At 38.4% G+C, this 12,454-nt stretch overlaps 1 protein-coding gene across 24 annotated transcripts in view; it reads left to right on the top strand.

Moving 5' to 3' along the window:
- Positions 1 to 12,454, top strand: part of CADPS2 (calcium dependent secretion activator 2) — a 602,399-nt gene that overhangs the window by 239,674 nt on the left and 350,271 nt on the right. For all 24 annotated transcript variants that reach the window (XM_030549117.1, XM_030549118.1, XM_030549116.1 and 21 more), the window contains exon 6: positions 1,029 to 1,150. In XM_030549117.1, the coding sequence (XP_030404977.1) occupies positions 1,029 to 1,150 (122 nt within the window). The remainder of the gene's footprint in view (positions 1 to 1,028; positions 1,151 to 12,454) is intronic.

Below are 12,454 nucleotides of genomic sequence, written 5' to 3'. Positions count from 1 at the left end.
TTTCAACATTTTTTTAAACAAATGTTTTTTATTTTTGTTTTGAAATGATTTTTTTGTTTTGAATTTTGTTTTATTTTATATTTCTAAGTTTAAAAAGTCAAAATTGAAACAAAATATTTGAACTGACCTGAAATGAAATTATTTTTCTTAAATAATTTTCCTTTGCAGAATTTCAAAATTTTCTGTTTTCACTCCAAATCAGATGCTGAAATCCTTTGAAAAACAGAACTTCCGTTCTCCACCCCGCTCTAGTATTTAGTTGTCTGTTTGCAACATGTTACATTTTTGACCCTCTCCAGCAACAGCTAGGTATTTTTTCTAGTAAATTGAAAAATATAGACTTTTTTTATGACAAAGGATGATGGTTAACAATTAAAATAAAATTTTCATAGAAGATATGGGAAAACTCCATTTTTAGTTATATCTTCTGACACCAAAATTAATTAAGCAACCCTTTGGAAACTATCCACCAGTTTTACAACAGGCAAATTACCAAAACTTTTATGGTGTAACATATGTTCTTCATATCATTTGTACCTCTTGTTTATTAAAGGCCTGATCGAATGCCCATTAAAGTTAATGGAAAGATTGATTGACTTTATGTGCATTGGATCAGCCCTTAAAAACTCTGAAAATTATCTTTTTTATGAACACCTATTTAAGCATTTGCTTTAAAAATTGTAATCTGTTCTAGCATTTAGACTTCAATGTAAACATTAATTTTAAATGTAAATACTTTACATCAATGTTTAGTTTATGGTTAACATGAGAGATTTCAACAGGTGCCCAAATAGAACCCCACTGAAGATTAATAGAGCACAAGGCATAACTTTACATTCTTTATTCCTTTAATTGCTATAGTATATATACTGATAATAGGGGGAAAATATAAATTCATGTCTATTTATAGAGACTTGAGTGAATTATTTGTTTTTCTGTGTGTAGCAGCTTAATACCACAATATCTGTGGTGTTTAACATTTTTTAAAATCTGACATAAATTGTTTGTTTTCTTTTCTTCTTGCTTAGATTGTTATAATGGAAGTGCAAGGTTTAAAGTCAGTAGCTCCCAATCGGATTGTTTACTGCACAATGGAAGTGGAAGGAGGAGAGAAACTTCAGACAGATCAGGCAGAAGCGTCAAGGCCACAGTAAGCTCTTCTAAAATTGTTTTTATAAAATATATTTTCTTCACAGTGTGGAAGACTCTACAAGAAGATTTGGAGAGACCCTTAAGAAGAATGAGGCATTACAATAGTTGGTTGGTTTAGTATTAGAGTGCTATAGTGTTTTTACTTGGAACAACACTTGAACTTTTGTCCAACGGAGAGGGGTAATGTAACATATAAAACACTATGCAGTGTGGCTGTAGCCATGTTGGTCTCAGGATATTGGAGAGACAGGGTGGATGAGGTAATAGCTTTTATTGAACCAACTTCTGTTGGGGAGAGAGACAAGCTTTTGAGCTAAAGGACCTGAAGAAGAGCTCTGTGTAGCCTGAAAGCTCGTCTCCCTCACCAACAGAAGCTGGTCCAGTAAAAGATATTACCTCACCTACTTTGTATCTCCAATACAAAATAATAGTTAAATATAACAGAACACGTAAACAAAACACTTGTAAACTGTGCAAATGAAAAGAGGCATGTTGTCAAAAAATCAATAAAAATATTTAAAGTCTGTGTGAACAAAGCAATTGGAGGCTGTAGCATTGTGCTCTTTTCTGTATCGTCTGACAATGCAAACCTTTTTATATAAATTAACCTGAGATAGCTTGTATGCTTTCTAGGTTAATATGAAGGTGGCCTTGTGGAGTTCAGCTTGCACAACCAGTGGAAAATCAATACTCAGTAATCAGTCCTCACAAAGCTTAGTCACCTGCTGATCTTATTTCAGTTTAAATTATAGGATTCACTTCTTTCATTTAATTTTTGAAGGAAATGGACTCAGAGGGGAAAAGTGTCGTACCATTGCAGTTAACTATTCAGAGGAAGAAAAATGTGTGATTTTTGGTAGATTTGTGTGACCTCTGGCTGCCCATTGACTTCACAAACTTTTTCCTCTGTTAAAATGTCATTTGGAATCTCTTGCAGATATGTTTTCAGATAGATTGCGAGGGTTTTACCAGCACCTTTGTGTGTCTTGTGAAAAACAATTTAAAAATTGCTGTCACTAATATTTCTATAAGACAACTTAAACTCAGATGTGAAGTTGGCTTCAGTTCAACTCAAAACACAAATATAAAATTCCATTAGGCCAAATTGTAATCATGTAATTGTGATTGCTTGCCTCTTTTCTATAAAATTTCCGTAAGTCAGTAAACTTTCTTCTTGCAGTGGCCAAGCTAGCACAAGTCGTGCTGCTAGCTTGTTGAGTCTCTGGTTGCTTCCAAAAGATCGGAAGGTCCTAATTCCTTCGGTTAGAATGCTCCCATTAGTGTAAGTCCGTAGTCCAGAGCAAGAAAGAGACAAAATGGAGATGTTTCCAGGGCCTTTTATACTTTCTGCCATGTGGTGGGTCTCAGGTACAGGTTCATTGGGATGCAGGGGGGTGAGGACTCTGGAGTGGGGCTGGGGATGAAGGGCTCAAGGCTGGGGCAGATGTTTGGGGTGTGGTGGGGGGTTGAGGGCTCCCCATAGCACACTCTCTCCACAGCAGCACCTTGGTTGGGGTGGGGTAGGAGATCGGGGGGAGAAGTTGATGCTTAATAAGCTTCTGCGTGGTCGTGCATCTTAGAGGGAACTTAGGCACTGAAGTCTCAGTGGTACCAAGAGGCTTTGCTCTGTAAAGTGAGCCTTTCCTTTCCTAGAACACAATGGTTTGCAGACAGATTTGGGTTTCAAAGCAATGGTTAGGTACAGGTTGGAGTTCTCCTTTTCCCATAGCATTGAGGGGCTCAGGTGACTGTCCTGTGACAGTGATCCAAACTAAACTATTTTCTGACGCAGTCAGTTTTCAGATATGTCAAGCCCATTCCAGTTGAGAATTGCAACATTGAAAACTCGTTTTAGGCCTGTGGCCGGCATGGCATGTCTTTGTTTACTTCTAGTTAGGTGAGCAATTCTAGAATCCGGTTGGATTGTGTGGTGTTGAAAGCGGTAATTTTAAATTATGTTGGGCACCAAGTTATTTTATCTCAAAAATGACTTAATATATTAATCTAGGGGGGCGGAGGTAGGCCAGCTCTTACTAATTGTTTCTCTTATTGCCAGCTCAGGAGTATGGCTTTTACATAAGCATGGTGTCCCCTAAGTTAGGACTAAGCAAAATAATTGAAATTGTTAACCTTGGCTATTTTAGTTATGGCATGGTATTTCACAGTGGTTATATCTGAGATATAAAAGTGCAGCAATCTCTCCCTTTAAACAAACCAAAGAGATTTGGTGTGCTTTGATGTTATTTTAGTGCTCTGTCCTTCGGTCAATTTCATATTACAATGGTCTTCTGTCTCCATCTCAACTTAATTTGATTTAATGTGAAAATGCACACATATAATGGCCAATGCAATGAAAATCTCTCAGTGCTGATATGAGTACAAAGCCTTAATCAATATCCTTCTATTTGGGCTACATTTTCAGATTGTCTTTGCCAGATTAAATTCCCTGTTCACATAATACTTATTTAACCCGTTGAACTAAAATTATTCCATGCACTCAGGAAATGGGCATCACACAGATAGTCATCACTGTGTAAATTTTGATGTAAGTGACTTGCCCAGCATCACACTGGAACTCTGTGGTAGAGGTAGGGATAGAATCCAGTTCTCCAGGGAAGCATTCAACTGCATAGCATGAGGCTGTTCTTTCTCTTCCTCTGCCTCACTCACTGCACATCTTCTGACTTTTGTAACAAATGAAGCAGGGATCCTACAGACAACAGCCTTCTTCTTTACTACACTCCCCTGATTCATCCCCAGAGAAGGTCCATACTGTGAAAGATGTCACAATTATTCTGTCTCTCTGCATCGTACCATAAAGGAACAATTCCAAGGTATAGCAGCTGAGAACCAAGAACTACTTGTGTATATCATTTGATTTTTCAACTAGAAATAGCCAATATGTTTTTTTAATGTTTTATGTACTTTAAGTTCGGCACAGGCAATTAAAAAAATCACCTGGCTAACAGATTACTCATTGAATGTGGTCTTGAATAGATTATAGAAAACAAAGATGACAGATGTTAGATTAGTCTTACAAAATCTACTCACTTAACACTCACCAACATATTCATCATCATGAGGGGAAATACTTTATTTGGCATTAATCAAAAAGGCAAATGGCATGTGTGAAGTTATTTTTAGAAGGAACTTGACGAAGAAGATTAAGGCCCACATTTTAAAATCAATAGAAATTGGGGATCTGGGTATTTTTAAAAATCCAGCTAGGTATCTGTCTTGATCTTTAGGTGATTAAATATGTATAAAAATATAGCCCTGTGTTCTTTAAGATTCCAACCTGTAGACATATATATTTTGTGATACATTTTTCTGTTAAAGAGAGATATTTAGCAAGAAATATGTCTGGATATTTTAAAAAAATGCTTTCTCTCTATCTCAGTAGCTATATAAAGCTTAACTAATTGTAAAAATCTGATTTTACTTTTCACATTTTTTGCATGCTGATGGGTTACATATTCCATTTCACTCAATTTGTGATCATGTTTTTCTACTTGTTTTCATATACTAGCACAATACTGATTTGATTTAAGACACTACAGGGGAATGTTTATATAGAACAGCTAAATATAGAATCATAGAAAAGTATAGGGGGAGGGATAGCTCAGTGGTTTGAGCATTGGCCTGTTAAACCCAGGGTTGTGAGTTCAATCTTTGAGGGGGCCACTGAGGGATCTGGGGTAAAATCAGTACTTAGTCCTGCTAGTGAAGGCAGGGGGCTGGACTCAACAACCTTTTAGGGTCCCTTCTTGCTCTATGAGATAGGTACATCTTCATATTTTTTTTAAATTTTTTTATGGGTAGGGCAGCCCAGAGGCGGGGGGCAAGTGGGGCAATTTGCCCCGGGCCCCGCAGAGACCCCGACGAGAATATAGTATTCTATAATATTGCAACTTTTTTTTATGGAAGGGGCCCCCGAAATTGCTTTGCCCCAGGCCCCCTGAATCATCTGGGCAGCCCTGTTTATGGGTGGTGGGGCCCTAGATCATCCTTGACAGGTGGTTTCTAACCTGTTCTTAAAAACCTCCAGTGACAGGAATTCCACAACCTTGCTTGGAAGCCTATTTCAGTGCTTAACTATCCACATAGTTGGAAAGTTTTTTCTAATATCATAATAAAAGCTTTCTTTCTGCAGATTAAGTTGATTACTTCTTGTCTTACCTTCAGTAGACATGGAGAACAATCAGTCACCACCCTCTTTATAAAAGGCCTTGACATATTTGAAGACTATGATCCATTCATAGAATCATAGTATATCAAAGTTGAAAGGGACCTCAGGAGGTCATCTAGTCCAACCCCCTGTTCAAAGCAGGACCAGTCCCCAAACCACTGAGCTATCCCTCCTTCAGGCTTCGTTTCTCACGATTAAACGTATCCAGTATTTTTTACCTTTTCCTCATAGGTCAGATTTTCTAAACCTATCATTTTTGTTGCTCCTCTCTGGACTTACTCAAATTTGTCCATATCGTTCTTAAAATATGGCACCCAGAACTGGACACGGTACTCCAGCTGAGGCCTCACCAGTGCCGAGTAGACCCGGACAGTTACCTTCTCTGTCTTATGTATGACACTCCTGTTAACACACCCCAAAATATTAGCCTTTTTTGCAACTGCATCACACTGTTGACTTAATTTAATTTGTAATCTATTATAAACCCCATATCCTTTTCAGCAGTTATACCATCTAGCTAGTTATTCCCTATTTTGTAATTGTACATTTGATTTCTAAGTACTTTCTGCTTGTCTTGATTCAATTTCATCATGTTGATTTCAGACCAATTCTCTAATTTGTCAAGGTCTTTTTGAATTCTAATCCTTTCCTCATAAGTGCTTGAAACCACCATCCCCCAGATTGGTGTCATTTGCAGATATTGTAAGCATATTCTCCACTCCATTATCCAAGTCTTTAATGAAAATATTGAATAGTAGCAGACCTAGGAGAGATCCCTGTGCGATCCTACCAGATATGTCTGCCCATTTAACATCAAAATATTGATAATTACACTTTGAATATGGTCTTTCAACCAGTTATGCATGTCCTTCATAGTAATTTCATGTAGACCCCATGTCCCTACTTCTCTTCTGATACTGTCATATGAGGGTATATCAAAAGCCTCTCTAAAATCAAAATATATTACACTAACTGCTTCCCCCTTCCACTAGGCTAGAAACCCTGTCAAAGAAGGAAATTAGGCTGGTTTGGCATGACTTGTTCTTGATAAATCCATGCTGGCTATTACTTATTACCCTACTATTCTCTATGCGCTTACAAATTGATTGTTTAATAAATTGTTCCAGTATCTTTCCAGGTATCGAAGTTAGGCTGGCTGGTCTATAATTCCCCGGATCCTCCTTGTTCCCGTTTTAAAAGATAGATACTAAATCTGCCTTTCTGTAGTCCTCTAGGACCTCACCTGTCCTCCACCAGTTCCTGAAGATAATCTCTAATGGTTCTGAGAGTACTTCAGTTAGTTCCTAACCTGAATTTCATCAGGGACTGCCGACTTGAATACATTTAACTTATCTAAACATTCTTTAATGTTTGCTTTCCCTATTTTAGCTTAACCTCTTTCTCCCTTGTTGTTAATAGCAACTGTATTGAGTCTCTGGCCACCATGAACATTTTTAGTGACAACTGAAGAAAAGTAGGCATTAAACACCTCAGCCTTCTTTATGACGTCCGTTATTCACTCTCCTTCTCTGCTAAGTAGCAGTCCTACACTTTCCTTTGTTTTTCTCTTGTTCCTGTGTTTGTAGAATCTCTTTTTGTTACCTTTTTATGTCACTTGCTAGATGTAACTCATTTTGTGCCTTAGCCTTTCTGATTTTGTTCCTTCATGCATGTGCTATTCTTTTTCACTCATCTTTACCAATTTGTCCATATTTCCACTTTTTGCAGGATTCCTTTTTGATATTCAGGCTATTAAAGAGCTCCTGATGGAGCCATAATGGCCTCTTACTATTTTTCATATCTTTCTTTTGTATTGGGACAATTTGCTGTTGTGATTTCACAACCAATTCCTCCCAGTTAGTCAAAGTCAAGTCTAAAATGGCCGTCCGCCAGTTACATTTTTAGATGTGGTTTCATTGAACTTATTTTCACAGAGCTCAAAATAAGTTAATGTAAAACCCTCTATAAAAACAAATTATGAATTCCTGGAACATAATTATATGGATGTTCCTTTGAATGATTTTCATGGGAAATACATATATGTATAAATCTTTATTTTGTAACTGGTGGTTCATTTGGACCCGGGTGACTTTTTATATAGCATCTACAAAAGTTAGTCAAATAAATATTAAATCTTTCAAAATAATTTGAGATGTGAGTATTATTAGAGTGATAGTGATCACGACACAGATAGTGTATATTCACTTTTAATAACCAATTTAAGCTGAAGTTTTTGTATAACTTTCAACGCTTCCTATTCTGTTTCTCAGATGGTTTGGAGATAAATTATTTTACTTCTAAAGGGATAACTACCTTCCTGGCTTCCATTGTGTCTGGTTTTAGTAAAACTTTCCTTTCTGTTTTGTCATGACTGGGGTAAGTCGTGGACTAGGATTTAACAAATTGCCCTTCAAAATCAAGATACTATGAACAGAGAGGCCAAATATGCCTGTCTGGTATCCCGCTGTGAAGAGGAAAAAGGAAACTGAAGTGAACTGATCCGTCTTTTCTGAAACACCATTTTGTTGGAGCATATTTTGCTGGGCTCTGAACAGAAGATGATGAAATACACTTTTATCACAGTCTGTGTACCAAACTAACTGTGAATGAATTTCACAAAAGATGTATGGATTCAGTGGAGCATTAAAACCACAATTTTATTCAATTATGTCTGACCAATTATTCACTTTTTTGGAGGCAAGAAATAGCTGCTAATCTGTTTGAGAGTAGAGAAGTACAGTAATGGGCGAGAGAGAGAGAGAGAGAGAGAGAATGGGTCTCCGCAGTAAACAAGCTCCTACACTACACTGTATTCTGTTATTGATCATTATCCTGTAAAATAATCTTTTCTACAAAAGTTTTCTTTCCGCACAGAATTTTTTCTTTTTCTGCCACTGGGAAATATAAGTAGTTTTTGTATGTACTTTTAAAAACAAAAAAGAAATCCTCTATTTTTATGATTTTCCACTCTAGGTTTTTAGTTTAAAAAAAAAAAAAATCATGGCTACTCAAAAGGAATTTTTTACAGCTCTACTATAAAAGTGTAGTATTGTGTCATTCAACAATTTGGGTATGTGGAGAAGGGAATTAACTAAAGTTAGTTGTGAGGCCACTATGTCTGGTATTTAAAATAAAGATAGTCCCTCTCCTTATCCAGAATATCTCTTGTGCTTGATTTCCTTACTCTCCTACCCCTTTTCATGTTCCTCTTTGTGTGCTCTGCCTAATTCCCCACATGCCTCCATTTTTCTCACCCAACTTCTGACGATGTTCTTTGTGATTTTGCATGTGAGTAAAATTGGCTAACGTCTGCCACTGAAGTCCTGTTTGATAGCACTTTGGAGATCGGAATAAAATTGAACAAAATACCACTACTACACTGAGAAACAAAGACAGGACACAAAGGAAATAAGAGTTATACAGTTGCTAGGTTGTCTGGTCCAGGTAGGAAGTTTGACATTTCTTGAAATTTGATGCTCAACAAAATCTTTGTACTCAGTCTGCAAATCAATTTGCATGCCTTTATCCTGTTTTTGAAATGGCAGATTATTTGAATTATCTTCCAACTATCCCACTGACCCTCAGTTCCCTCCAAAAATGGACTGAAAAGAAGCTGGGAAACTTTAAGCCAAAATTGATAAATTTTTGAGAAAGCGTGATACATTTCTAAAAATGGGGGATTAGTATGAAATTGCCATCTCCTCTTTAATTAAAACACTGCTATTATGATGGTTCAATCATTTCAGAATGAATATTCCATCCAAAACATGTCAGCATTGCTAACTTGTGGCTACAATGACATTCAAGTTTTAAAGAAGAATTTGGGCTGACCCAGTGGCTTAGAGGCATATTTTTCATTCTTATTCCAATGTCTCTTTCTCTTCCAAAACCAGTAAAGGTTTGGAGGAATGTTGTGTAACCCACTGGTCAATGTATGTCCCTCTCTTTTCCTGATCCCCAGAGGGATGTGAGTTTGTTTTTGGAGACCTTGATTATTTAGTTCAAGCTTACCCAGAGGGTTACAGCCGCATAGGTTGGAAATCACTTCTTGGAGAAGGGGAGTAAGATTAATTAATTTAACTCAACGGCAGTCCCAGAGGTGAGTAGGCATCTGCAAATCTCCTTCAGAAATATTAACAGTAGATTTGGTTGAGAATTTTTGATGCAATTTGGGGAAGGTGTCAGAAAATTCTAATTCATAAGAAGTAAAACTATTCAAACGGTCAGCTTCAGCAAATTTTCCATTTTGGAAAGAAAATCAAAATTGTTGAAATGTCCCATATTTATGCTTTCAAAATGAAAAGTTCTGTATTTTGTTTCAAACAGATTTTCTTTTTGAGGTCATTTATTATAATAAATAAAATTAAAAGTTTGAAAAGATTAAAATAAAGCATTTAGAAATTATCAGAACATTTCAATTGGCCTGATCTGATTTTCAGTTTGTTGAAAAATTTAGAGTTTCTGACTTTTCATCCCGGTTCAGGATGGGAAAATTTCTCAAAATCTCAAAAATTCTCATGGAACAGGAGAAGCATTTCTCCCCCCAGCTCTAATTATTAGGCCTTTCTCAGTCAGAAGAACTATAGTAGCAATGTGTGAGATCTCAAGAATCAGGTGACTAAAGTGTGTGTGCAAAGGGACCACTCCAGAAAGGATATAAAATGCTCCCTTACCCCAGAGGAAAAACTATAAATTTTCTGTTTTATGATCTAAACTACTCATTTCCTTTTATATACAAAAGTAAAAGGGCAGAAATTTAGTGTAGCTGCCAGCAAGCCTACTTGAAAGTTGCAGCAGATTTAGAGTAGGAGGGCAGCGGAAACAAAAAGCTAGAACAACAAAGGGGGGTGAGAATAGCAGGAAGTAGGGAGACAAGTAGTAATTATTTTAGAGCAGAAGTAATAGTGGGGACACTGGAAACCAGAAGCTCTTGAAATCTAATTCTGACTCTGCCACAGATTTACTGTTATTAATTATTTATATTACTATAGCACCTAGAAGCCCTAGACGTGGGCCAGGACCTGATTACGGTAGGTATCGTACAAACACAGAATACAAATATGGTCCCTGCCCCAAAGAGCTTACAATCTAAGTATTGTATGAGTTTAGGCATGTCACTTCACTTGGTTGTCTGTTTTCCTCCACCCCCTTTAAAGTGCAGTGATAATACTTAGCAGTTTCACAGAGGTGTGGTGAATTAACAAATTCACTGTTTTGAAGACTGTTAACGTGCTAATTGTGATTCCTGCTAAACTTTATGGAAAAATAGCCTACAGCAAAAATATTCATAGACTATAGGCTGTAACTTTACTTTTACTTTAACAAACAACTTGATCTTGCTTCTTAAGGTTTGTGATGTCAAAGAAAATGTAAGTAGAATCTTCTATTTGTAGTGGTGGTGTACCTTGCAAATTGTAGCCTCTGAATTGTTTTCTATGTAGTAAGCCTCAACTAATGCATTCACTTGCTCTACACATATAGTTCTTTGTAATTTAAAAACATGCACTACTTAATTGCTCTGAGTCTGAGTAATAATTGTTCTCAGTCTGATTAATAGCACTAGAAGAAATGGTTGGTAATTAAGGCTTTTGCTCTGTTACTTCTCTTATCAATTATTACTATGTTGTTAAATACAAAAAAAATTGCATTAAGATAAAAGGCCCTGAATCTCATTTATACTGTGGCCACTTTACACCATTCTGGTTGTGTAAAGGGGCCTTAAAACGTCCATAACTATAATTTATTGTCACTTAAAGGTCCCTTTTGACTGTCAGAGGAGCAAATACTGGGTGTACTGTAAATGAGAATCAAACTCAATAGACTCAGACTTATAGCTTTTAGCCCTGCCTTATATGGATTCAATAAGGCATTGCTGTATGTTATCTTAGAGCTAGTTTAGCTCATCATTTTTTTAAAAAGCTTGGTTTAAAATGAACCCTTCATGGTTGAGTTCATAGAAAATACCGTGTGACTTTTCCCAGAGGGTCTGGTTTTGAATGCTAAATGGTGACTAGGAATGTCAGAATATTTCAATACGCCTGTATCCAGAAATCCTCACAAAATTTTCCTGTCTAATCTATCGCAGAGGTGGGCGAACTATGGCCTGCGGGCCACATCCAGACTGTAGAACCGTCCTGCCCAGGGCCGGCTCCAGGGGTTTTGCCACCTCCCAATTCAGCGGGAAGTCCTTCACTTGGACTGGGACGCTCCGCCAAATTGCCGCCAAATAGCTGGATCTGCCATCCCTCTCCGGAGTGGCCGCCTCAAGCACCTGCTTGCTAAGCTGGTGCCTGGAGCCGGCCCTGTCGGCCCCCAAGCTCCTGGCCCAGGAAGCTCACCCTCGGCCCCTCCCCTGCTGTTCCCCCTCAGCTCACTCGCTCCGCCGCCGGCACCATGCGCTGGGCAGCGGGGCTGAGAGCTCCTGGGGCAGCGCAGCTGCAGAGCCCGGCCTGACCTGGTGCTCTGTGCTGTGTGATGGCAGCAGTGTGGCCTGGCTGTAGCACTGCCAGCCATCAGTGCTCCAGGCAGCACAGTAAGGGGGCAAGGAGTGGGGGGGTTGAATAGAGAGCAGGGGAGTCGGGGTGGTGGTCGGGGGCGGGGGTGTGGATGGGCTCGAGGTGGGGAACAGGATGAATCGGGGTAGGGGTCCTGGGGGACAGTCAAGAAGGAGGGGGGCTTGGATCAGGCAGCAGGGTGCAGTCAGGGGACAGAGAGAAGGGGTGGTTTGATGGAGCAGGGATCCTGGTGGGGGTGTCAGGAATGAGCGGAGGGGTTGGATGGGGCAGCAGGGGTCTTGGGGTGGTCAGGGGACAAGGAATGGGTGTGTGTGGATGGGGAAAAAGTGCAGAGTAGGGGAGCAAATCTTATTAGAGGTATGGAAGAGCTTCTGTGTGAGGAGAGATTAATAAGACTGGGACTGCTCATCTAGGAAAATAAACTACTATGGGGGTCTATAATGATAGAGATCTATAAAATCATTAATGGTGTGAAGAAAGTGAATTAGAGGAAGTGTTATTTACCTGTTCCCATAACACAAGTATCTGGGTCACCCAATGAAATTAATAGGCATCAGGTTTAAAAAAAACATGAGGAAGTATTCACACAATGCACAGT

The sequence above is a fragment of the Gopherus evgoodei genome, chromosome 1, assembly GCF_007399415.2.
Source record: "Gopherus evgoodei ecotype Sinaloan lineage chromosome 1, rGopEvg1_v1.p, whole genome shotgun sequence".
NCBI classification, from domain to species: domain Eukaryota; kingdom Metazoa; phylum Chordata; order Testudines; family Testudinidae; genus Gopherus; species Gopherus evgoodei.
The sequence above is the reverse complement of the archived record's forward strand: the minus strand, read 5'-3'. Positions and strand labels throughout refer to the sequence as shown.